This window comes from Erinaceus europaeus, chromosome 1 (genome assembly GCF_950295315.1).
Source record: "Erinaceus europaeus chromosome 1, mEriEur2.1, whole genome shotgun sequence".
Taxonomy (NCBI): Eukaryota; Metazoa; Chordata; class Mammalia; order Eulipotyphla; family Erinaceidae; genus Erinaceus; species Erinaceus europaeus.
In genome coordinates this window covers 80,285,888-80,312,403 of record NC_080162.1, presented here as the reverse complement: position 1 = coordinate 80,312,403, position 26,516 = coordinate 80,285,888, and the positions used below count along the sequence as shown (strand labels likewise).

Genomic DNA, 26,516 nt, shown 5'->3' with positions numbered 1-26,516 from the left:
TGGGTGTGGTGTATTACACCAAAGGAAAATACTCCAGGGAGGGATGGGGGAAGCAGTGAAGCAGGTCTGCAGGTGTCTTTCTCTTCCCCTCTCAATTTCTCTCTATCCTATCCAATAAAATGGGTGAAAAATAGTGGCCAGGAGCAGTGGATTTCAAGTGCGGGCACTGAGCCCCAGTAATAACCCTGGAGGCAAAAAAAAAAAATTGTATTTGTTCTGACTTCCAAGAATATTTTCCATATTAACTACCTACCCCCCTGGCTACACTACTAGCCTGCTTTCAGATCAAATATGCCATGCTTTTTCTTCTGAGCCCTTTGCATGTTTTCTGTCTAGAGAGACCTTTCCCAAGTTCTGCAAAGGCTCCTTCTTCAACAGGTGTCAGCTCAGCTTCACCCTTCTCACATGTATAATCACTGTGCTCCCTTACCCTCATCTTCCTCCAGATGGAAGGTAGCTAAGGGCAGGGAGTGTGTCTGACACAGTCACAGTTCTGGACAGAGCAGCGTCTGGCACACAGCAAGTGCCCGCTGTGTTTTTGACTCTCCTGCACTCTGTGCAAAACCCCATCAGGGCGCCTCCTTGCTCATATCCCCCACACTGCTAGCTGGCTCTCTTCCCCACCACTCGGAACTGCTGGGGCCCCAGAATCCCTAAGTAGGGATACTATGAACCACCCAAGAGCAACAGGAGACCAACATCATTAACCTCATCAGGTAGGTACTATTGTTCTCTCTCTCTCTCTAGAAAATAAAAAACCAGACTCAGGGCTGGTGAGAGAGCTCTCTTGGGAGGGTACCTGATTTGCTGTGCTATGATCCACATTTGAGCCTGGCCCCCATTATACTTCTAAGGAAAGCTTTGGGGCTATGCTGTCTCTCCCTCCTATTAAAAAAAAAAAAAAGTTGGCTGAGTTGGTAAAGCCCTTGTGCAGACAGTGAAAGAAAAAATGAGAGAAAGACTTAAAGAAGTGAAGCCATTGGCTCAAAGTTCCTTTCCCCTCAGCGTGGGTTAAAAATCTGAAATTAAAAAGCTTCTATTCTAAAATCATGGCCATAGGTCAGCAAGTCTCAATCAACTGGAGTTGGTACATGGAATAATACATGTGCCTGGGAGAGTGGAGTTGACAGAAGAGAGGGACAAGGCTCTAGCAAACTGGAGAGTGCAGGCTATCTGGACAGGAAGGGCTGCTGCACTCACCTCCAGTTCGTCATTGCCCTGCAGGACTTAGACTCAGTGTTGCCAACTCTGATCTTTTTCAAGAGAATCCAAAACCCTCAAATTAAATTGTTCAACTTCCTCTCTCTCTCTCTCTCTTGCCTCTGGGGGGGTTATTGCTGGGGTTCAGTGTTAGTTAGTACTGCTATTCCTATCAGCCATTTTTTCCATTTTACTGGATAGGACAGAGAGAAATTGAGAGAGGAGGAAGTGATAAAGGAGAGAGAGAAAGAGAGAGAGAGAGAGAGAGAGAGAGAGAGAAGCCTGCAGGCTTGCTTCACCACTTGTGAAATGTCCCCCTTTCAGGTATGGAGTAGGGGCTTGAACACGGACCCTTGAGCAGGTCCTTGCACTTCGTATTATGTGCATTTAACCCGGTGTGCCACCGCCCAGCCCCCGATGAACTTTCTCAATGGGTAAATGTTGATTACTAATTCAATTCTCAAAAAAAAAAAAATCTTTTTTCTTTCTTTTAGTGTTACCAAGTATGAACTTGGGCCTTTTGACATGTTATTGTTATATCATTCAGCAGGGTCTTTTTTTAAATTATTTTTATTTATTCCCTTGTGTTGTCCTTGTTGTTTTTTATTGTTGTTACTAGTTGTTGGATAGGACAGAGAGAAATGGACAGAGGAGGGGAAGACAGAGAGGGGGAGAGAAAGACACCTGCGGACCTGCTTCACCGCTTGTGAAGCAACTCCCCTACAGGTGGAGAGCCGGGGGCTCGAACCGAGATCCTTGCACAGGTCATTGTGATTTGTGCCACCTGCACTTAACCCGCTGTGCTACCACCCGACTCCCTCAGCAGGGTCTTTCTTTCTTTTTTAATAGAGAAAAAGAGGGAGGAGAAATGCTACATCACTGCTCCACTATCCATGTAGCTCCCATGTAATACTGGGGTGGGGGGCTTCAAACCCAGGGCCTCACACATTACAAGGCCTGGCTTCTCAGACAAAACCTATCTATTGGCCACCAGGTATGTAACCTCTAGGGAAGGTGAAGTTTCCTCCTGGTCCACATAGACTCTTGTCTGCAGAAATTCCATTCCGAACTAGCTCAAATTGCCAATAATCTCTTCTCTTTCCCCATCAAAATCTCAATTCCCTCCTTGTTGTGAAACCCAGCTAAAATGGAAAGTGATTTGATTAAAGTAACTTTTAGCCCTCATATTAAGTTATATGATTAGAATTGTGTGTCAAAAACCATCTAAATGCATTATGTTTCAGTTAATAGAATTAGAGGCAATGAGCCAAAGTACATCAGTACAGGCCAGTCAGGAAGGATGCTATACACTGAGCCGAGCATTGTAGCTTCTTTAAACTCCTTCGGATATGAGGTAGGTGGAACTATTACCTCTTAGATGGCTGAAAGAAAGCTTAGAAGTTAAGCCACTTGGGGCCAGGTGGTGGCGCACCTGGTTGAGTGCACGTTACGATGCTCAAGGGCCTGGGTACATGTCCCCGGCCCTCACCTACAGGGGGGAAAGCTTTGAAAATGGTGAAGCAGTGCTGCAGGTGTCTCTATGTCTCCTACTCTCAATTTCTGGCTGTCTAATAAAGATAATAAAGAGAGTCGGGCAGCAACAACTAGGGCAACAAAAAGGGGGAAAAAATGGCCTCCAGGAGCGGTGGATTCATGGTGCAGGCACCGAGCCCAGCAATAACCCTGGAGGAAAAAAAAAAAAAGAGAGAGTCAGGCAATAGCACAGCAGGTTAAGCACAGGTGGCACAAAGCATAAGGACCGGCGTAAGGATCCCAATTCGAGCCCCCGGCTCCCCACCTGCAGGGGAGTCGCTTCACAAGTGGTGGAGCAGGTGTCTTATCTTTCTCTCCCCCTCTCTGTCTTCCCTTCCTCTGTCCATTTCTCTCTGTCCTATCCAACAACAATAATAACTACAACAATAAAACAAGGGCAACAAAAAGGAATATTTAAAAATGATAATAAAATTTTTTTTAAAAGTTAAGCCACTTGTCCAACTTCCCTTTTCTTAATGAGTAGTTATAGCATGTTTGCCCAACACTGAAGTTTATACTGATAAAACTGATCGCTATTTAAAATCAAACTTCTCTACATGATATTGCACAACCTCCATGTAATTGTGATGCTGAGGGCAACTTCAAAAGGGGTGTTTGTGAGATGTGTATGTTTTGTTTTAACAAATATTTTAATTTATTTATTATTGGATAGAGACAGAGAGAAATTGGGGGGGGGGGAGACCTGCAGCCCTGTTTCATCACTCTTGAAGCTTTCCCCCTGCAGGTGGGGACCAGGAGCTTGAGCCCAGGTCCTTGTGCACTGTAATGTGTGTTCTTAACCAGGTATCCCACTGCCTGACCCCTGTTATGTGTCTAAGGTCCAAGACAATCATATGGTCAATTATCTTTAAAGACAATTCTTTCCTTTACCACAGCAAGATAAGCCTAAACTTACAAGGTAAAAGCACAAGGGCTTTCAGACATCAATATGGCCCCTATCCACACAACTGAAGAAAGAATGCTATTTTTTTCCAGATAATTCTCAGTCCTGAAAGAGGTTGAACCATTCAGAGAGATGGCATACTGAATAGGGGTATACCCAGCCATGCATGCCACATGGGATATGTTCTCTCTGAATGAAAAAGTAGCCCAGAAACAGTGAAATCACACATGAAGGATCAATGTAATTAGCTCGGGAGAAATCTAATTATTGTGTCAACAGTATTTTAGGAAAGTGCTTATGCTATGTACATCAGGGATTGCTGCAGTCCAAAAGTACTAGAATGAGCTCTCTTTAATTTATTATCTTATTTATTTATTGGAGAGAAGCAGTTAGAAATCAAGAGGGAAGAAGGAGACAAAGAGGGAGAGAGACAAAGAGACGCCTGCAGCACTGATTTACCACTTGCAAAGCTTTCTTCCTGAGGTGGGGACCGGGGCCTTGAACCCAGTCCATGAGCATTATAACATGCACTCAACCAGGTATGCCACCACCTGGCCCCCTAGAATAAACTTTCAATCAGCCCTTCATTTCTGTTATTCTCTTTATTCCAAAACAGATTTACAGATTTCAACTTTCAGTTCAACAACTAGGTAAGTTAGGAATATTCACAGCATCTTGCTAGGGGCACCATGCCAAAGGAAATAGTATCTGGGCTCACAAGTGTCTTCTCTGTGTTGGGGAAATAAAAAAAAAAAAAAAAAACCAAGCCAAAATATGACTACAATTGTGACTTTTTTTTTTTTTTTAAGTAAAGTTTTTCATTCCACCTTTCAAACTGGGAATTTTTCTTGATTCCTTTTCACAATATTCATTTTGGCTTTCAGAATTTCCTTTCTTCTTCTGGAACTAATGTGTTGTCCTGAAAGAAAGAAGAGACAAAATTACTGAAGGTTTCAATTCACTGTTACAGTTCCTAATTGGTGACATCAGAGAGACCAAAATACTCTTTCTACGCTAAGACTCATTTATAGGGGAATAATCATTTACCTATTTATGTTCTATTTCATTTCACAAAAGAGTAAGATAAGCTACTTCAAACTAAAACAGAAAACAATGTAAATAAAAACAAGGAAATAGACCTGATACTAACTAAGAAAGTAGTATGTGGAACTGTAAGGAGAGGAGGTAATTCCAGGCACACCTCTCACAGGGCAAGGCCAAAAAGGACAGTAAATTTCAACCAGTTGATCATAGAGGATCAGGGTTAGAAAAGATTCATCTTTCATTTTCCAGACCCCTAGACTTACCAAGCAACGTGACTTGGAAGATGATAGTCTTGATAATTCCGTACAGAAACCTGTACCATATTCCTGACATACAGTCATGTTCTTGCCATGGTAAGACTTAGTGTCTAAACCTAATATATTTTGAGAACAGTTCTCAAAAAAAAAAAAAAAAAAAAAAAAAAAGAGTCATAGCTCTCCTTCTCCTTCTTTCTCTCTTCCTCTCAATTTAAAAGGGGATTAAAAAATTAATCTCTCCATTCCTCCTTCCCTAGATACTAAGACATGGTTTGGAGACACAGGAACAAAAATGCTGACTGTGCAGCAAGAGGGTGAAAGCTGCAAGTGATCAAGTGATGTTCAGGCAGCCCTGGTAAGGAAGGAGAGGCAGATGTGGACAAAGTAGTCCTTAGCAGGCATCTATATTCAGTGGCTGGAGCTGATGTGATGAAGGCAAAATCTTACAAAAATGGCAGATCCAAACCAACTACTCAAGGGTAGCCTATCTAAAATTCAACAGTAACAATCAATCCTAAGTTAATTCAAAGAATTAAAGAACTCACTGTTTAGCATAAAGGACTAGTTCTAGAAGCAAATCACAGAACAACTATATACCTTAGGACAAAACCAAATAGATATGGTCAGGGAATGGGGGGGGGGGGTTCACAGAATATTTGGAATGCAGAAATAAACCCCATCTTTAGTGAGATGGATTTACATAAATGTGTTAAGACACACAATACTATAAACTAAAATGATTAAACTTTATACACTGTATATAAATCAATATTTAATTAAACCTGGAAAAACAAAACTGAGGTAGTTTCTTTTTTGTGTAAGAGTGAGATTTCTGTTTATGCTCGTAAATGAGTGAAAAGGCGTACGCTGGCTTATGTTGAGCTCTCCTACTTTGAGGACTGAAAGTTAGATGGTCTCATTGTTTTGGCAGGGAGAGCCATTTCCAAGAGACTGGAAAGACTATGACTTGAAACTTAAATACTTCCCTTCTCTTTGTTGGTCTAGTGTAGGGTCCTGCAAATGTGCTTCACAAGTCAAATCTAGTCTATCAACTGTTTTTGTAAATAAAATTTTATTGGAATATAGCTAAATTAATTTGTTTACATAGTCTATGGGTGCCTTATAATACAACAGCAGAGTCCAGTGATTATGACAAAGTCCATGGCAGCTACAAAGACTAAAACACCAAGGGCAGAGAGTAAGATTTCATTTCTTGCCCTGTTTTGCTCATTATCAAGTTTGTCTTTGTCATTCAGGGTACTTTGTCATTCCATATAAATGTTATGTTATGACTAAGGAATGGCAAAATGACTCACAAGGGAACGTGTTTGCCAAGTGTAAAAAAACAAAACAAAACAAAAAAAAAACCAGATTAGAACACTACCTGACTCTTAGAAAATGTTTGCTAATCTCCAGTCTCAAGTTGCTCATCAGTGAAGGATCATACACTCTTGTCTTGCCTCCATTCAGACAAACATTAATAAATAGTTACTTGGCATATAGTAACACAGGGAGCAACCCTGAACCACATCTTGAGCTCTAGGAACCCTGCTTCTGATACTGGCTTTCATCTGTGGCCATTAAAGCCTTCACAATTTAGATTCTCACCAACCACACTGTTTGACCCAACTAAATACTGGTGTTAAAAAAAGGCCTAGAAACAGTGACAAGGTGTGCCAGGATTTGCCATGCAACCATCATTTAATTAAATATTCTGAAAGACTCTGAAAAAGTTCAAGATTCAAGTTGTTATATCCTCAGCCCTGCTCTCCTATAGATATGAAGAAAGGGGCCACTGTTTGTAAACAGTACCCTAAGAGACATAAGGGAAGATGGGGTCTTAAGACAGTTAATTTGAGGTCAGAACTGCTCTGGTACAAAGGTACTGAGCTTTTCACTTGGGCTAACCACTTCAGTCACAACTTGGTCTAGAAGCTAGAAAACTGTCTCAGAATTAAGCTTTGGCTTAGGGAGTAGTATGGAGGAAACAGCAAGCTGAAAACTAGATAGAATAAATGGCATGCATGAAGTGGGTAAGATGGGAAAGGGGCCCTGCTTCTGGGGTGAGTCCATCCTTCATCTTTACCGTAGTGTCCTATATTTTGCCAATCTACTGCTCTGCTCTGCAGCGATCCTGCCAAAGGAAAGATTTTGAGAATCAAGAAAGGACAGTGAGAAGAGAAATAAACTAAGGAAAGAAATGACAACACTGAACCAGAGCTTCCATTAGGGTCAGTGATTTGTTCAGTGACAGAATCTGATTTGAGGACTCTCAAAAATGACCACAGACGAGTGGGCTTTCACATTATGGGACGGTCTCTTTCCCCCCTAAAATGCCCACAATTTTAGGATTTTATATTGGTTAAGGCAGGACCTAAATCAAATGGTTTCTACCCCTCTCTCGCTTTTTGTTCACTTTCTGGTGAGCAAAAGGGCAAATCCCAGAAAAGAGATGAGTAGAAGTATAGACTTTTGGTTTCCGGAGGTCCATAATGACTGCAATGGGGAAACAGAGCTCTGCCCAGAAAAAAACAGCTGGGTCTCAGCTCTTTCTCAGATACAATGCACAGTCAACAAGTAAAGGCTACCAAAGGGGTAGGGAAAATGAGCTAGTTGCCACTGCTGGTACTAAGGGAAGCTCTGGTGGAAGCTGGATTACTACAGGGAAGTCAACAAATATACTGGGGATTGGTCTCCACATAGAGGCAGTCAGCAAGCTCACAAGGCCACATATCTCGTTCCTGGACACTGACAGGAACGAGATATGTGGCCTTCCCACACAACAGTGGTCTGAGAAAGTTCTTTTTAACCTGACCAATTTAAATGGCAGCTATGTCAGGGAACACACTAGTAAATTACATTATTCTGCAAAGGAAGTCCCAGAGCAAAAAAGGCAGAGCACATCTAAAAATATTAATTTCTAAAAATGAAAACAAATCTGGCCTTTTCTTGCTGCCCTTTACATGACTGAAACCATCCAAGTTCTAATAAACTCAAATCAATGAAAAAAACCTATGTGACATTTAGATTTGCCTCTAATCCAGGTTACAAAATCAAGGTGCCAGCAAACTGCCATCACATGGAGATCTGAGCATCTGTGTAAACCTAAACCTGGTTTCAGAAACATGGTATGGGCTACTGAGCAGTGCTCCCCACTGGGAGCCTCTTCAAATGCCTCGTACTAGCTTCTGGGGAAAGAGTATAAAACCTCATGCTTAATAGGGAAAGTTCAAGGGTCCTGGGTGGAGTTATAAAGGAGTAGCACTCTAAACATGGTAGAGAGCAAAACAGCAACAGAGAAGAAAATTCCAGGCAGCTAGCATATATTCAACCTTCTGCTGCAAATTCTTACCCATTCTAGTCTTCATACAATTCTTTTTCCCTCTTTTTCTAATGTCTAGGGACAAATATTATTGTGGCTCTAATACATTAAAAACTGATCAGTCTTCCTTCTGACTTAAAAAGCTACTGTAGTAGGCTGGATTAAAGTATTTTATTTGTCCCTAAAGATAGAAATCCTTTTGCCATATACCCTTGCTCAAAGAGCTGAGTGAACAGAGCTGACAAAATATTTCTAGTCCCATTCTGGGTCCCCAGCCTTACCTCTTGACGGCCTGCTGTGCTAGCATCCGATTGCCAGCCAGAAATGTCACACTGCCTAAGATGGCTAAGTACTTCAGGGTCTGGAACATGTTCAGCTGAGTCCAGTAGACATACATGAGCCCCAGCATAGCTACAAGAACAAGTATCATGACAGTTTATTAAATGCAGCACTGGCAATGCCCTGGGGTAGAGAACAGTTAGAAAATCTTAATTGGGGCTGGGCGTTAAGTGTACATGGCGTGAAGCGCAAGGACTGGCCTAAGAATCCTGGTTCGAGCCCCTAGCTCCCCACCTGCAGGGGAGTTGCTTCACAGGCACTGAAGCAGGTCTGCAAGTGTCTATCTTTCTCTCCCCCTCTCTTGATTTCTCTCTGTCCTATCTGACAATGACAGCAATAAAAACAACAACCATAAACAAGGGCAACAAAAGGGAAAAAATAGCCTCCAGGAGCAGTGGATTCATAGTGCAGGCACCAAGTCCCAGAGATAACCCTGGAGGCAAAAAAAAAAAAAAAAGAAAGAAAGAAAGAAATACCTTAATGAGTGAATTCCTGGACCATGAGATGGTCTGTAATCCTAGACTAACTTGTTTTATTCCTTTATCAAATGCCAGGAAGTAAATAATTCAATGTTCATGGTGTGTCAGTCTTGGACACCAAGAAATTCAGAGGTCAGGTCCACACCTCAGTTATTTTAAGCTACCACATCTTTCTGCTCACATCTATATTATCTTTCATGTACATTGTTTGGTTGGTTTTTTTTTTTTTTTTTTGAGCACTACTTAGTTCTGGGTAATGATGGTGTGGGGGACTGAACCTAGAACTTTTGTAGCCTCAGGCATGAGACTCTCTTTGCATGACCACTATGCTTGTGATCTTCCCCCACCTTCAACATATATTTTTAAAACTGTACTGTCATGTATATTTAGGGTTCACTATACAAATTCTGAGTGAAAATGTGCAGGGTATAAATAAATAATCTGAGGTGGGAGAGATAACACAATGGTTAGGCAAAAAGATTTTCATGCGCAAGGCTCCGAAGCCCCAGCTTCAATCCCCTGCACCACCACAAGCCAGAGCTGAGCAGTGCTCTGGTAAAAATAAAAGAATAAATATTCTCCTTTCTACTAAAAAAATTTTTTAAGCTAATTTACCACTGTGATTAGGAAGGAAACAGGTAGTGAGGTTTAGTGCAAAGGGCTCAGAGCTAGACAACAGAAATACTGGGTTCTGGTCTAGGGTCTACTTTTTCCAGATACTTTGAGCCTAAATTCTCTTACCTGTCAAACATGAATCATAATTCCTACCCCATCGCCCCCCATCAGGGCTATGAAGAGAAGAAAATGAGGGAATATGAACAAAAAGCACTCTAGCAGAAAAAGTAATAACACTGAAGAAATTTATAATCAGGTTTTGTTCTCAGATTGACCCAGGAGGGCTATCACTCAAATCCAATAACTGGGCTGGAGAAAAGGTCATCCTGCCAATTGTGCACACAAGGATGATGAATGAACTACAACAGGGATTCTTAGCCATTTTTGAGGTCATGGATCACTGTGTGTAATTGATGAAAGTTACAGGCTCTTTCTCCAGAAAAATACAGATGCACATGGCCTAAAATTTCAAGGGGTTCATCTATAGGTCCACAGAGAATCTATATATGATGTACATAAAGAGAAGGAATTCTCAGAGTCAAGAAATTAGAAAGGAATATTGAAGCCTCAGTGAAACACAAGGCACCATGAATTCAACAGTGTCAGAAGTCTCTGCACTGCTTAAATGATTTGGGAATTTACGGTCTTGTTATGCGTAAGTCCTAAATTCTCAAGAGAAAAATACAGGGCAGCATGTCTGACTGCAATAGGGACTGTTTTCTATTATAGCCCAGACACAGTCGCCAGCAAATGTAAAGATCGATATGGTGGGGAAAGATAACCTTTGGAAAATGCATTAATGTTTTTCATCCAGGAAGATGGCTCAACGTAAAGATACGATAAGTGAGTAATCTCTGGAAATGAACAGGGCTATTAAATGAGCGCAAATGGCCTGCCAATAGCAGCCTAGTACAATGAAACCCAATATAATGACAGCTGTTCTAAGCTGATGGACCAAACAGGCTTATTATCATGTTAACTGTCCTAAATAGTCAAGAGGAAGAGGGAAATGTTATGCTATTAAGTCATTATAGTTAATAGATTGTGAGTCTACTTAACAGGGCTTTTGTGTGGGCAGGCTAAAATGTCAGAAGAGGTTAAATGGAATTAGCAGCCTGGGCACTTACCAGCATGTCCCAGGTGGAAGATAATTGTGCTTGGAGCAAAAGTGAAGTTGGAAATATTGGCACCAATCCGGATCCACTACAAGATGGAGAGAAATAAATTTAAAAAGACATTAGAAATTGAAGGGGAGGCAGCACATGTTTTGTCATGCTAATCCAACAACCCTAAGGGCTTAAAAGTTCTTGCAAGCTTGAAGGACAAGGAATTTTGCCAAGTGATAACCAACCTATAAATCTACAGGGGGAAAAAAAGTTCTTTTTTATTTTATTTATTTATTTATTTATTTTTTAGGAGAGGCATCTCAATACTTGCTCTCAAATGTGTTTGGTTAACTCAAATCTGAATAACATTTTTTTAAAAAATTATTTTTTAAAAAGTTTTTTTTTAAAGTTTTGATTTATTTATTTATTTTCCTTTTTGTTGCCCTTGTTGTTTAACATTGTTGTGGTTATTAATGTCGTTGTTGTTGGATAGGACAGAGAGAAATGGAGAGAGGAGGGGAAGACAGAGAGGAGGAGAGAAAGACAGACACCTGCAGACCTGCTTCACCGCTTGTGAAGCGACTCCGCTGCAGGTGGGGAGCCAGGGGCTCGAACTGGGATCCTTACGCAGGTCCTGGCGATTTGCGCCACGTGCACTTAACCCGCTGCGCCACCGCCCGACTCCCTTTTAAAAAGTTTTTATTTATAAAATGGAAACACTGCGGTTCGAGCCCCCGGCTCCCCACCTGCAGGGGAGTCACTTCACAGGCGGTGAAGCAGGTCTGCAGGTATCTGTCTTTCTCTCCCCCTCTGTCTTCCCCTCCTCTCTCCATTTCTCTCTGTCCTATCCAACAACGATGACATCAATAATAACTACAACAACAACAACAAAAACAAGGGCAACAAAAGGAATAAATAAAATTTTTTTTAAAAAATGGAAACACTGACAAGACCATAGTATAAGAGGGGTACAATTCCTGCCACTGGAACTCCATATCCCATTCCCTCCCCTGATAGCTTTCCTATTCTTTAACCCTCTGGGAGCATGGACCCAGGGTCATTGTGGGATGCAGAAGGTGGAAGGTCTAGCTTTTGTAATTACTTCTCCGCTGAACATGGGTATTGACAAGTCGATCCACATTCCCAGCCTGTCTCTCTTTCCCGAGTGGGACAGCGATCTGGGGAGGTGGGACTCCAGAACACACTGGTGGGGTTGTCTGCCCTGGGAAGTCCTGGTGGCATCATGTTAGCATCTGGAACCTGGTATGTGTTTGTCCCCTCTGCAGCCAGCTCCAGCCTACATGCGATCTGTTCTCCTCCTGACCCCCAACTGTATCCTCTAATACACACTGACCTGCAAAACCTGCCCTCACTACACTCCCAGAGCTCAAGCCAGCTGCTGCTTTGCAGAGAGAAAGTCAGGAATTATAGTCACGCCACCATCTTGGCTCCACCCCCACCCCAATAACATTTTTAAGAAGAAACTTTTTTTCTATTTTTTTATTACCTTTATTTATAGGATAGAGACAGCCAGAAATCAAGAGGGAAAAGAATGATAGAAAGGGAGAGACAGAGATAGAGACAGAGAGACACCTGCAACACTGTTTCACCACTTGCAAAGCTTTTCCCCTGCTGGTGGGACTGGGGCTTAAACCCTGGTCCTTGAGCACTGTAACGTGTGCTCAACCAGGTGAGCCATCACCTGGCCCCGACTTTTTCTATTTTAAAACACATGAAACCAAGAAGCTGAAAAGTCATAAAGTACATTTATTTATTTATTTATTTATTTATTTATTTATTTATTCCCTCCAGGGTTACTGCTGGGGCTTGGTGCCTGCACTACAAATCTATTGCTCATGGAGGCTATTTTTCCCATTTTGTTGTCCTTGTTGTTGTGCTTGTTGTAGTTGTTATTGTTGTCATAGCTGTTGTTGTGGGATAGGACAGAGAGAAATGGAGAGAGGAGGGGAAGACAGAGAGGATGAGAAAGCCACAGAACCCGGGAAGCCCCACAGATGGTGGAACAGTACTGGGATGTCTCTCCCACTCTCCTTATCCCTTAATTGCAAATAATAATAACAACAAAAGAAAACAGGAGACGAAAAATTCATTCATAAGGCCGAGAGACAGCCCAGTAGAGTGCATGAAAACTTGAACTCACATTCCTGGCCACCACATGGGAGCATCATGTATGCAAAAGGGACAGTGTAGGGCCATGTGGTGACGCACCTGGTTGAGTACATGTATTACAGCACACTAGGACCCAGGCTCAAGCCCTTGGTCCCCACCTACAGGATGATGGGATGTTGGGGGGAAGCTTCACAAATGGTGAAGCAGTGCTACAGGTGGATCTCTCCCCCCTCAATTTCTCTCTCTCTCTCTCTCTCTCTCTATATATATATATATATATCAAAAATAAATAAATAATTTTTAAAGGAAAAGCTTCACAAGTGGTGTAGTAGTGCTCTTGTCTTTGCTTCTGTCTCTCTGCCTGAAGTAAATTCAATAAATAAATAAATAAATAAATATCCAGTGGGAGCAATGGAACAACACAGACATGAAGCCCCAGAAAAGCCTTCATAGAAAAAACAAAAGCCAAGCAAGTAGAATGACCTCAAAAAGACACCATAAAGTAGCTAATCAAATAGTTTCTACTTAGCCCTAGATACCCTCCTCACCTATTCCTATTTCACTTCCCTCAGTCACTCTAGGGCTAACCTTGTCTGACTAAGTAAGGACTACAAAAGCTGGGTAAGGGTAAGAGACCGGCACACTTTAATGATGTCTCTTTTGGTGACTACCAAGCCACTCCATCCCCAGGGCCCTAGTCAAGGAATCCTGGGATTCCCACACAGACATGATGGGCCTAGAACTCTAACAGATCCCTCTCACCACTGGCACTGGTCATCTCCATCAGGAACAGCAAAGTGTACCCCTTTGTGGGCCCCTATAGGACCTTGCCCTCAATGTCGATCAACAATGATAGGGTCAGCCCCATTCTCTGAAGGGAGGTTGAGCCGACATATTCTATCACTCAAAGGAAGATGGGGCCTGAAATTAGTGCAGCCTAGAATGTTCCTAGTCATGATCACAGAATCTGAGCTCAGACCTACAAGGATGCATGCAGGCTCCTGCGATGAATATGGGCCCCAGATCAAACTGATGGGGTTTACAGTTAATAATATTTATATACTTTTTCCATATTTGGGAGCTACTCTCTTCCCTGATCCAGCTTTCTAGTACTATTTCCAATCTGATACCAACTCCCCAGACAATATCTTTGGTCCATCTGCATGTTAACTGTCGGCCTCAAGCAAAAATTAGTAAAGTTATGAGCCCCTCGGAGTATACCTAAAATAGACCTACTAGCTTTTTCCAAAATGGAGACCCCAAATCTCATCTGCTATATTCTTGCCTTTAGGTTCCTGATTATTTAACAAACTGTTCTGCTTTATATCTTAATGCTTTTTCAACCACCAAGCTCCAGATGCTACCACAGTGCCAACCTGACTTCCTTGGGCAGACAATCTCACCAATGTGTCCCAGAACCCTACCTCTATAGAGCCCTGCCCCACATGGGAAAGAGAGACACAGGCTGGGAGTATGGATCGACCTATCAACACCTATGCTCAGTGGGGAAGCAATTACAGAAGCCAGACCTTCCACCTTCTACACCTCATAATGATCCTAGGTCCATGCTCCTAGAAGGATAAAGAATAGGAAAGCTTTCAAGGGAGGGGATAGGATACAGGGCTCTGATGGTGGGAACTGTACCCCTCTTAACCTATGGTCTTGTCAATATTTCCATTTTACAAATAAATTTTTTTTTTTAAAAAAAGTGAAGGAAGGGAGAGAAGGTACAGAGTGGGAGGAGAGAGAGAGGGAAGAAATTGATAAAAATTCTTCAAAAACTAGAAGTATGAAAGGTAAAAATTTCCTTATTCTACACTCTCCAAAAGGTCCTTTCTCTAGAGGTTACCAACAGCTATGGGTAGCCTCTATATTCTACTTTAAATTTTATTTATTTATTTTAATGAGAGACAGAAAAACCTGAGCACTGCTCAGTTCTGGCTTATGGTAGTACTGAGGATTGAACCTAGGACCCTGAGCCTCAGGCATGAAAGTCTTTTGCAGAACCTTGATGCTGTCTCCCCAGCTCTGTACTCTTATATTTATATGCTTGCCAGCTTTCTTTCATACTTGACCCCATCTAAATACCCTTTATCCAGCACCACCACAGTCCATATATTTTCATCACTTTTCATGTATATTACATACTTTCCCATGCTCTGAGCTTATGGATCAGTTTATCTGGTTGCCTCCCCTTAGTGGGGAATTTCAGTTATCCTAAAATTTTTTGCCCATAGGTTCTGGCCACAGCTGCTGGACCCCTTTGGAGCTGTGCTGAGGTGGGAACACAATGTCCCCTTTGGAAGGGCTACATCTGCTTAGTCTGGTGCCAGAAACATCCTGCCCATGCTAATTACAGCTACTCACCAGAGCAAAGAGCAGGAGCAAGGGTGAGAGGATGAGGGCAGTGAATGTATTAGACACCACTGTGGGGGGCCTCTTCTCAGGCTCTCGGAACAGGTGCTGCCAAAAGAAGACATACCAAGAATATTTAAGAAGGTGCCCTCCCCAAAGGGGCTGCCAAGTACACTAAGATCCAAAACAACAATGGCAGTCAAGGAAAGGAAATGTCTCTCAGAGGATAGACTGCCAGTACGGAGCAGCCATTTGGCCTAATGCCTCTTTTCAGCACTGACTTCTGGAGTTCATAATGCTTCTGGGTTCCCTGCGTGGAGTTGTCATCTGCTGCTGCCCCACTTAAGGTATCTGACTGCTGGTAACCTTATTATTTTAAAACTTAACAGAGCTTCACTATGGATAGTTGCAACAATAACTCACCCCCTGGCTTACTGCCTCAGCCCACAGCTCTGATGAAGCCCTAGATAACGATTTCACTTATTCATTCTGCATGATTTCTACAATTGAACCAGAAGGCTAAAAATGCATTCTTCTGATATTTCTACATGAAGACCTTTGGTAAGTTCATCTAGATAATGTGAGATAGTATAAGATGAGATGAGATGAGCCTAGACCTCTATGAGTTTAATCTGATATATTGGCAGTGTAAGCAGGAGCAAGTTGCTTCTTCCAGCAAGAAATTTAGCAATATGAGAAGGGTGATAACAACCCTACTAGGCTTTTAAGGATACTGGAAGAACTGATTGAAATAGGACCATTGACTCTGCTTTGTAAACTGTAATAATACAAACTTCTTTTTTAAAGGCTTTAGTTCACCATGTAAACTTAAGGCTTTTTCTTGCTTACAGTGTCTAATGAACCCAGTTAACCCCACCTGAAGTTACAGGTCTCAAATTTTTTCTCAATTCTTCTTCACTACTACTGCCACTAAGAGATTCCCAACATTCTCTGCGGCAGACACTGTCAATCTATTTCACCATGCAAATCATGGAGCACATTTCATTATCATGGTTATACCCTCCACTAATAAACTATGCTTTATACTCTTAAACAATGCTCAAGCCAAAATTAGGAGGATTTAAGAAAAAAAAAAAGGATTCTATTCTTACACTTTTTCTTTTTCTTTCTTTCTCTTTTTTTAACAGAGAAATGAGATTAAGTTGTCTACCTTAAACACTTCAACATTAACCCAGATGTAAGTTTCACATAATATGGTATAGCCATTTCTTATTATTGCAAAATAATCTTCAGGGAGAATCCACCACAGTTTGCTTAAATAGTGCCCAAATAAGTGATAACTGGGGGTAGATAGCATAATCATTATGCAAAAAGACTCTCATGCTTGAGGCTCCAAAGTCCCAGGTTCAATCCCTCACACCACCATAAACCAGAGCTAAGCAGTGCTCTGGTGTATATATAAAAAAAAAAGTGCCCAAGTAACACAACCACAACTGTTTTTAGAAACATCAACAACTTCCCACCCCACCCCGTGCCCCTTATATAATGGGCTAAGCAGGGATTGCTAATAGTTGTGTGTAAGAATGAGAAGTCCAGAAAGAGATAAAAGACTTGTCCAGGGGAGGACAAATCCTGACTTTAGTTGAGTTTTCCACCTGTAGTGACTAAGACAGGAGTAGAGTTTGTAAGCCAAATCCAACTGCACTGTAGCAATCAGTGATCTGACCTGTGGGCTGACTCTCCTAGGTGCTTAGGCAAAACAAACTTGGGTTCTGATTTTGTTTCTGGGAGTTAGTTAGTCACTGAGCAGTTTTAGACAGGCTTGTCCCCCACCCCACCCCAGAATGGGACTGTATCTACATAGAATGATGAGGACCCAACATAACACTTAGTAGCAGGTTTAAAAAAAAAAATTTCAAGAGTCACAGTACTGGAGTTTGCTGCCCTTTCTCATTGTTCCCATTTCCCATTTACATATTTAGAGAAGCCCTTTGGGATTATACCTGGATTTCCTGCTTGGGAGTAAAAAGATTCTTGGACAAAACAGTTGATGGAGCATCTTCTTCTGGGAATTTGATGACCACATCAGCCTAAAAATAAGGACACGGGGGCAGAAAAGGGGGTGAAACTCATCAGCAGGATAATATTCCCTAACTCATATCCAGGAGCATACCTAAAAAGAGCTCTAAATGATCCAATCACTGATCCATTAATCAAAATTTCAAGGTAGTACAATTTTCAAGAATAAGTGTATTTGTTAAAAATGCATTTTAGAGAAAGACTTCCAATTTTCTACTGGCCTGGTGTGCACTATGAGCTGCTTAAGAAAAAAAAAAAAACAGCTAGTACTCAGGCTGTTGTTAACAGTTACAATCAGAAAACTACTTGGTGCCCCTGGGAAGTGTGATTTAGCCACATTAAAAAAAAAAAAAAAATCTCTTAAACAGAAAGCAACCTGAAATGCAAAAGAAAAAAAAGGCATTTTGAATACAATGCAAGAAAATAGTAGCTGCCCTTTTGTCTTGCACAGGAAATCAACCATCTTTTAAGGCTTGCAATTTGACCTGTGCTGCCTTTGCAACCCCAGTGCCTAACAACTTCTCTGCAAGACATTTAAACCATCACCCCACCATCAGTATAGCTCCAGGTAGTAAACTGATAAATTCTTGCAAATCTTCAACTCCAAGCTCAAATGCATTTCATTTAAGTTTTCTGTCATGATGCCAATCACCATCAGTGAGAAGCACTATATAACTTATATATATAACATGTTATTCCAGTGATGGTCATTAGTTTATCAGCATTTTGCACATCCTACAATTTACTATCCCACACTATCCTGAATCATTATTAGAATTTGAATTTTACTACTCCTGTCAGGCTCTATCATCTCAAAGGCCAGGTCTTTATCTTTGTCGTCTATATATCACTTATAAAAAATTCCTTCCAGGAGTTGAGAGGTAGTGCAATGAGTTAAGCACATGTGGTGCAAAGTGCAAGGACTGGCGTAAGGATCCCGGTTTGAGCACCTGGCTCCCCACCTACTGGGGAGTCGCTTCACAGGTGGTGAAGCAGGTCTGCAGGTGTCTTTCTCTCCCCCTGTCTTCCCCTCCTCTCTCCATTTCTCTGTCCTATCCAACAACAACAACATCAATAATAACTACAACAATAAGACAAGGGCAACAAAAGGGAATACATAAATATGAAAAAAAAAACCCTCCTTCCAGTATACCTTTCTTAGAAATTCACAAACCGCTAGAACTTAAGGCAAACTTACATGTCACTCAATCACTACTAAGCACATACAAAGTGCCAGGGCATGTGCATACCCCCACTAGTACTAAATGGGAATATCATTCAACAGCTGACCTTGAAATGTTCATTTATTGCCCTATCGGAGGCAAAATTAGGGTACAACACCCCAGATTCCTGAAATGAAGCATGTTGCGTTTGTGCTGTGACTATTCTGGCCTGAGTCAGGGTCCACTTTCAGCACATACCACATTCCAAAGGATTGGGTTCTTCAAAGTAGCATCTCCAATGATCAAATAAAGAGTGTAAGTGCCAGATGCAGAATCAAATTCTATTTTTCTTTCAGATGTATCCAGTTCAAACTTGTACACATTCTTGCTGTCCGGTTCAGCAACAAACACTACTTCCTGGCCAGTCTTCTGGTTATGCAGTCGTACAAACGTCTGGATGGAGCAATAACACAATTTTTTCAACTGATAATCTCAAAATTCCCTCTGAGCCCAACATCAAATCAGTGAGGCAGCAGTCTGTTGGCTATTTTGTCAGAGTGAGAGCTCTCAGACCATCCAGATCTGCCTGAAAGAGTTTCAGAAAAAGTGGCCATCCCACCCTAGATCCTAGTTAAGAGATAACATTTTGTTGGTCTTGGGAAAGAAATTTAATCCTGAGGTCCAGTCAGTTCTCAACTACTTGAAGGGTGAACACTGAACACTTAAGTCATCCAGTTTGTGGATGACTTAAGCCCTTTGCTGTTGCTGCAATTTCTTCTTCCTGCCAGCATTTTGGTCACTTTGCTGCCCAATTAACTTCTTCACCAGAGGGTAAAAAGAAGGGAAATGAGGTGGAACTGTAAGAGGTCCATTTTCAATTTCCGTGTGCCTCCAGCTAAGGATTTAGTAGAGGAGGCTTGGGGATTGATAGCAAGGCAGAGTTCTAATTGAGTAAAGCAGCCCCAGTGTCACAGAACGAACCCAGGCTCTGAAAACAGATTTGGCCTCACTACCTTATTAGCTGAACAGGTTACTTAACCTCCTTGGGTCTTTATTTCTTCATCTTTAAGACAGAATGATTAGCTTCCACTTGTATATCAGCACAGGAACTGCCATAACTAGTTAGCAGATAAACAGTAGCTGATCATCCCTCCTTCCTCCCCTAGTGGCATAAGAAACTAGGGTTTCTGGACATCAAAAGTACAACTAAATTAGTCACCCCAAGAACTATTCCTTCTACTATTTCAATATAAATAATTCAACAAGGAAGGTAGGTTGGTTCTGTTTTACAGATCACAAGGCACAAGCATTAAATAAGTTGCCATGGTCACACAGCCAGCACTGAATCCAGAGAATATAAATCTCCTTTGTTACTCTACATCTGAGCAACAGAGAACAACCATCAAACTATTTGGAGAAAGGGGCCCAGAGATGTGAAGCATCTTGGCTGCAGCAATTAGCCTTGGCCAAGAAAGGGGTTTAGAAACCTGGATGCTTGATTTTCCCCTAATCTCAGCCAAGTACAAGCAGCAGCCAGGCTCATCCACAAAATGCCCTCTCTGCCTGGGAGGTCTTTAAGCCATGGTTTCCAAAATAGAATCTTAGATGAAACAGTGTTCAGTTAAAGTAACATTTTCCTCATTAACTCTCCCTGCTCTAGCCCTAATCCCACCAGTTTAGTCTGATAGTTTCTTTTCTTTGTATTTTTTTCTTTCCACTGTTGTCTGGCTGGCAAATGTCTCTCTAAGAAGTATGGAAATGCTAAAATGTTGAGGTGTTTAAGGGTCCAATTAGTTAGCCCCTTGATGCCCTAAAGAAGCCCTCTAGAGTTTGGGGATGAAGGAGAGGAATGAGATGAGAAGCACAGGGATGGTGTCCTGGGAACAGCCATTCTTGTCTGGGCAAGAAACAGAAAGTCAAAAGAGGGGACAGGTGGTGGCATACCTGGGTAAGCACATATGTTACAAGGTGCAAGGACCCAGGTTTGAGGCCCTAGTCCCCAAATGCAGGGAGAAAGCTTTGCAAGTAGGGAAGCAGTGTTGCAGGTGTCTTTTTGTATTATCTCCTTCCCTCTTGCTTTCTGGCTGTCTCTATCTGATAAATAAATAAAGATAGTACAAAAAATAAAAAAGAAAGTCAAAAGACTTTCAAGTAAATCTACTGAAGTTGTCTTTCAACAATACAAGTCAGCTGATTCTTGTTAAGTATTATTCACTAGGACGTATCTATACAATGTCGCTATGCCCCATATTCTCTCCTGTCACCCTTTCAGTATTCAAAGAATTGATTTGAATTTCCCTTTACACAATACAACTATACATGGAGCAGGGCTGAAATCACTATGCTGTATCCAGGGGGCTGACAGAGGAAGGTTAGGACAAGAGATATTAGGTGTCTGAGAATACAAAAAAACATATCAATTTTCTGGGGGAAAAAATATGTAAAAACTGTTTAAATTATAATTATCATTATTAGGAGAAAAGCAAAATAATGAAGCCTATGACTCTTATAACATGAAGAAAGCACAAATTTGGTTCATATTCTTGCATAGAGCAATTTGATCTGGACAATACCAACAAAAAAAGTGATTGTGTGTGTGTGTGTGTGTGTGTGTGTGTGTGTAGGCAGGAGTAGTGCACCTGGCTAGGTGCACATATTACCAAGCTCAGGACCAGAGTTCAAGCCCACACTCCCCACCTATAGGGAGTCCACTTCAGGAGCAGTGAAGCAGGTGTCTATCTTTCTTTCCCTCTTTCTATCGCCTCCCTCTCTCAATTTCTCTGTCCTATCTAATAAAAATTACAACAACAACAACAACAAAAAAAGAAAGAAAGAAAGAAAGAAAGAAAGAAAGAAAGAAAGAAAGAAAGAAAAAAGGGCCACTGAAAGCAGTGGATTCGTAGGAAAAAAAAAAAAGTTTTGAGTCCATTGCTTAGATTTCCCTTTTTGCCCTAGAAATTATTTCAATATATCTCTTCTTTTCAGAGAGAAAGAAAGAAAAAAAAAGCTCAAATTAAGTGCCAGTCAACCTTAAATATATGTTATGTCAATACCAGCTAATCTTTTAAAAAGAAGAGTACGCTCCAGGTTCAGGGTTACAACCAATGGAGAGGGTAATGAGTTCTGTGGGAGAACTGATGGACTCTCAGGGAACCATGTGAATGAAGATTCAAAGGCAGGAATTTGGAAATTTCTCTAATCGATGCTATTAAATACCACATCAACATTCCAGCATATGTGGATGTTTCAAGCCAAGAGAACTATCTGTTAAGTCTTTCTGACCTGGTGAGGGGTGAGTTCAGCACCAGTGTTCACATCCACCAGTTGGAAGAACAAAGCAAAGTTCTGGTGGCTATCAGCGATGAATGTGCCCTTGGCTTTGGCTGGGTAGGTCACCCTGAAAGAGATATTCACACAACACACTTCAGAAAGGGTCTGCTGCAGAGCTTGGAGAACAGAGTAAAAAGACACAAACTTTACTTCATTGCCTTACCCCCCAAGCCCCCATTGTTAATGCTTTTCTGTGTTTGGTCAGAGGAAGTGAAGAATTGTCTGTGGCGTGGGGGCAGATTGTATTTATTAAACCAGGACTGAGTAATGTACAGAACACAAATTTCACTTTTTTGTGGAAAATGCTATATGTGGAGGGTCCAAGTTGTCACTTCAAGGACCAAAGATATTAACTCCACCAAGTTAGGTACCAATCGGCTCCTGTGTGTCCCCTGCAGGAATACAAGCAAACTGGAGAGCTGGGCTCACAAGACCACAAGGACACAGACAGCAGTAGCATATGTGCATGAGGTCAACAGACACAAGCAGGTAAGTGATGAAAAGGGTACTTAGAGCTTTTTTTTTTAAATGCTACTAATTTTCCCCCCATTTTGTTGCCCTTGTTGCTGTTATTGTCATTGTTGTCATTGCTGTTGTTGTTGATGTTGGACAGGACAGAGAGAAATCGAGAGAAGAAAGGAAGACAGAGGGGGTAGAGAAAGACAGACACCTGCAGACCTGCTTCACTGTTTGTGAAGCAACCCCCCTGCAGGTGGGGAAACGGGGTTAGAACTGAGATCCTTGCACTTCTTGCCATGTGCGCTTAACCCACTGCACTACTGCCTGGCCTTATTATTATTATTATTATTTTAAGATTTATATATGGGTCTGGCTGGTAGCACACCCAGTTAAGTACACAGGTTATAATGTGCAAGGACCTGGGTTCAAGCCGCCACTTCTCACCTGCAGGGGGAAAGCTTCTCAAGCAGTGAAACGGTTCTGCAGGTGTCTCTCTCTTTCTCTTTAACTCTTTCTCCCCTCCCCTCTCAATTTTTCTGTCTCTATCCAATAAACAAAATATTTAGAAAAAATTAAAAATTACTTCTGTGTCAGAAAAATAGCTCATCTGAGGGCTAGTCAGTGGCAAACCCAGATAAGTGCACATATATTATCAAGCACAAAGATTGGGTTCAAGCTCCATCTTCCCACCAGCATGAAGGATACTTGATGAGTGGTAAAGCAGGTCTGCAGGTGTCCCGTCTACCTGTCTCTCTGATACACTGATCTCAGAACTTGATGCCTTCTGGTTGACAATGCTATATTTTTTCTTGGATTCTGTTTTAAATTTATTTTTTGGCTGTGTTTCAAAAAATCACTTTCTGGACCTGAGAAATAGTTGTATGGGGAGAATGCCTGTATTGTGCATATATAGCTCAGGCTTGAGGCCCTGCACATGGGAGGTATTACAGCAACAGATGTATCCAATGGTGATAACCTCTGTCTTCTGTCTCTATCTACATGAAAAGTGGTTAGGAGTTGTGAAATCAGAAATGTGTGAGGTCCCAGTAGCAAGTGTGTGTTTGCTTGCACACGTGCGCACAGTCATTCTCTCAAAGGGCACACTTAAAAAAAAAATAGTTCTTTCCAACAACTCTCTCCTGGTGTTTTAGGTTAACAGGGAAGAAAATGGTTATGGAGTTCACACTAGACTTCACATTTACTTATAGGTATCATCAACTCTATGTCTAAACATAGTATAAAACATTGCAAAATGCTTCCATAGATAGACACTAGTATTTCAGGAGATTCTCAACACTGTTCTCATTTCCAATGTCACTATGAAAATATCCAAGAGCAAGGTATGGCCAAGGAGTAACAAAGACTGAGGATCACTCTGGGGAAAAACCAGATAAAACAGCTAAAAAAGAATACCTGGAATCTCATAACACAATCTACAAAGTCTGAGAAAACTCATCTGCATATGCAGGGAAAGGGGGTTGGGGTGAGAAGGAGCAACGTGGGACAGAGGCTGCTGGAAGATAGAGCTGGGGGAGAGCAGATGAAGCCATTTTTAAGTGCAGACTCAGCAGTGAGTGGCAGGCAGCAGCATGGAGATAAGAGTGGCCAGAGACCAGAGTACAGTCTGGAAAAGGCAAACACAGCTGGGTCTCAAGCTGTGGACAACATTCACACCACCAGTCTCAGGTCAAGAGATGGAACTGCAGCTGTAGGAAAGAGATGGAGCCATATTGGGGAGCAGGGTCTAAAACCCAGGTCCTTGTGCTACATGGTAACACATGTGCTTAGCCAGGCGCCCCACTGCCCAGTCCTGGCTAATGGTAGTCTTAATGTTAGATATCTGCATTAGGATACCTATGAGGCTTCCAATTGAATTTAGACTACTGGCCAAAGAAAGTTGCCATGAAAAACAAAGACAGAATCATGAAGAAAAATAGATTACACACACAAAAAAAATTCACAGCTTCCTCCACTGAGAAAGTCATGTTTATAGGAAATGTCATCTGAACTAAGTGACATGCTTGACAACCCAGCTGATTAGCTCAGACTTAACATTCTGAGGCAAGCTTCTTATCTGGCTCTGGCCTGATAGTAAGGAATTTGCTTAGGGACTGACTACTGCTATAGAAAATCCTCAAATCTACTAGGATGATAAGCAGCATTCCTGGTACTATGCCAGAACTTCAGTCTCTTTAATTTGGGGTGCAAGCCAAGATTACTGTTGACAGAAAAATTACATCTAGAGAGACACAGTGCCTAGATGTTCTCAGCTCAAACCTAGGCACTCCCTACACACATCCCATAAACCCATGTATCCTTGCACCTACCGAGTAGTTTTGGGTGCAATACTCTGATCCTTATCCACAGTGGAGAGATCAACATTTGTAATGCCAACTTCAGTAGAAATCTTGATTCTGAGCTAGAGTGAAACAAAAGAAATTCACTGAATCAACTGCTAAGTCTACAGAAATTAAAATGCATATCCAAATGTTTTGATGCCCCCCACCCCCAATTTTCTATTCTTTTTTTTTTTTCTACCAAGGTTACCACTGGAACTTGATGCCTGTATAGCCCCATAACCACTTCTGGTGCCCTCTTCCCCGGCCCCCCTTTTTTTCTTTTTTAATTGTAGCTGTTCAGGCTCAGGGATTTTTTTTTAAATTTTTTTTTGCCCCCCCCCACCCTGGGTTATTGCTGAGGCTCAGTGCCTGCACTACAAATCCGGTGCTCCTGGAGATCACTTTTTTCCCCTTCTGTTGCCCTTGTTGTTTTATCATTGTTGTGGTTATTATTATTATTGTTATTGATATCATTGTTGTTGGATAGGACAGAGAGAAATGGAGAAAGGAGGGGAAGACAGAGAGGGGAAGAGAAAGACAGACACCTGCAGACCCGCTTCACAACTTGTGAAGTGACCCCCTGCAGGTGGGGAGCCAGGGGCTCGAACTAGGATCCTTAAACCAGTCCTTGCATTTCACACCATGTGCGCTTAACTTGCTGCGCCACAACGCGACTCCCTCCCTCTTTTTCTTTATTTTGTGATAAAGACTGAGAAAACGGAGAGGGAGAAAAGAGTAGAGACACCTGCATCACTGCTCTACAACTTGTAAAGCTTGCCCCTGCAGGCCGGGACCAGGGGCTTGAATCAGGGTCCTTGTGCATGGTAACACGTATATTCTACTGGGTGTGCCACCACCCAAGGTCCTCAAACTGGGAACCCCAGGCATACATAAACTTTCTTTTTTCTTTTTTTTAAAAGAATTTATTTATTTATTTATTCATGAGAAAGACAGGAGAGAAAGAACCAGCCATCACTCTGGTACATGTGCTGCCAGGGATCGAACTCAGGACCTCATGCTTGACAGTCCAATGCCTTATACACTGCGCCACCCCCCAGACCACATGTATAAGCTTTCTAGTAGAAAATAACAATTCTTCTAATTCTTTCTTTTTTTGCCTCCAGGGTTATCACTGGTGCTTGGTGCCTGCACTACGAACCCACTGCTCCTGCGGCCAAAGATCATTCTAAATAGAATGGAGACAACTGAGTTGGTTTGTGCTAAAAAGACATATTACTCTGCTCCAAACAGTTTCCAACTACAAACTGTCAACGAATTGCGAAATTGTTGAGAATGCAATATAGTTTGTTTTTCTGTTTTCCTTCATTGGAAGAGTGTTTCTGAAATATTTTCTCCCATTGTTTTGATTACCCAAATGTTATTACAATTAATGCTGTGGGAATTTTTTAAGTTTCTTCATTTATTACATATAAGAGAGTGTTCTATCATCATCAGAAAGAAGAGAAGCCAGAGCACCATTCTGGCACCAAGGATCAAACTGAGAACCTTAGACATTCAAATCCAATGCTTCAACAGTTGAACTATTTCTTCAGCCACTATGGAACTGCTTTTATTTTTAAAAGGTGAAATTCCAAAAGAGGAATATTCTTGGGTATTTTTTGTGTTAAAAGCCCAAGCTTGAATGTGCCAATTATGTAAACCCAAGGCATTTTTTATGTGCAAACACATCTGTGAGCATTCTAAATATTTGATAAGGTTGAATATAATGCTTAAGGAAATCCTCACCCAATTCACTGGTGTATAGTCTAAGTCAGGATCAAGGAATAGAAAACAGAGAACTGGGCAAATAATTGAAGGATGCCTTCAGTATTTTTCTAAAATGTACTATGAAGGTGTGACAGCCTCAAATCAAAGGCAGAGAAGAAAATTTAAAAAGGATA

At 41.6% G+C, this 26,516-nt stretch overlaps 1 protein-coding gene across 4 annotated transcripts in view; it reads right to left on the bottom strand.

Annotated features, from left to right (window-relative positions):
- Positions 1 to 4,224: 4,224 nt before the first annotated feature.
- RPN2 (ribophorin II) overlaps positions 4,225 to 26,516 on the bottom strand; it is a 66,793-nt gene continuing 44,501 nt past the window's right edge. For 2 of the 4 annotated variants that reach the window (XM_016186143.2, XM_060189599.1), the window contains exons 10-18: positions 24,604 to 24,695; positions 21,770 to 21,884; positions 18,746 to 18,940; positions 17,249 to 17,335; positions 15,297 to 15,392; positions 10,821 to 10,896; positions 8,542 to 8,671; positions 7,025 to 7,072; positions 4,225 to 4,556 (exon numbers count right to left, since the gene is read on the bottom strand). In XM_016186143.2, the coding sequence (XP_016041629.1) occupies positions 4,544 to 4,556; positions 7,025 to 7,072; positions 8,542 to 8,671; positions 10,821 to 10,896; positions 15,297 to 15,392; positions 17,249 to 17,335; positions 18,746 to 18,940; positions 21,770 to 21,884; positions 24,604 to 24,695 (852 nt within the window). In that variant the 3' untranslated portion in view covers positions 4,225 to 4,543. The remainder of the gene's footprint in view (positions 4,557 to 7,024; positions 7,073 to 8,541; positions 8,672 to 10,820; positions 10,897 to 15,296; positions 15,393 to 17,248; positions 17,336 to 18,745; positions 18,941 to 21,769; positions 21,885 to 24,603; positions 24,696 to 26,516) is intronic. The other 2 variants (XM_007518441.2, XM_060189612.1) reach the window with 1 other exon arrangement.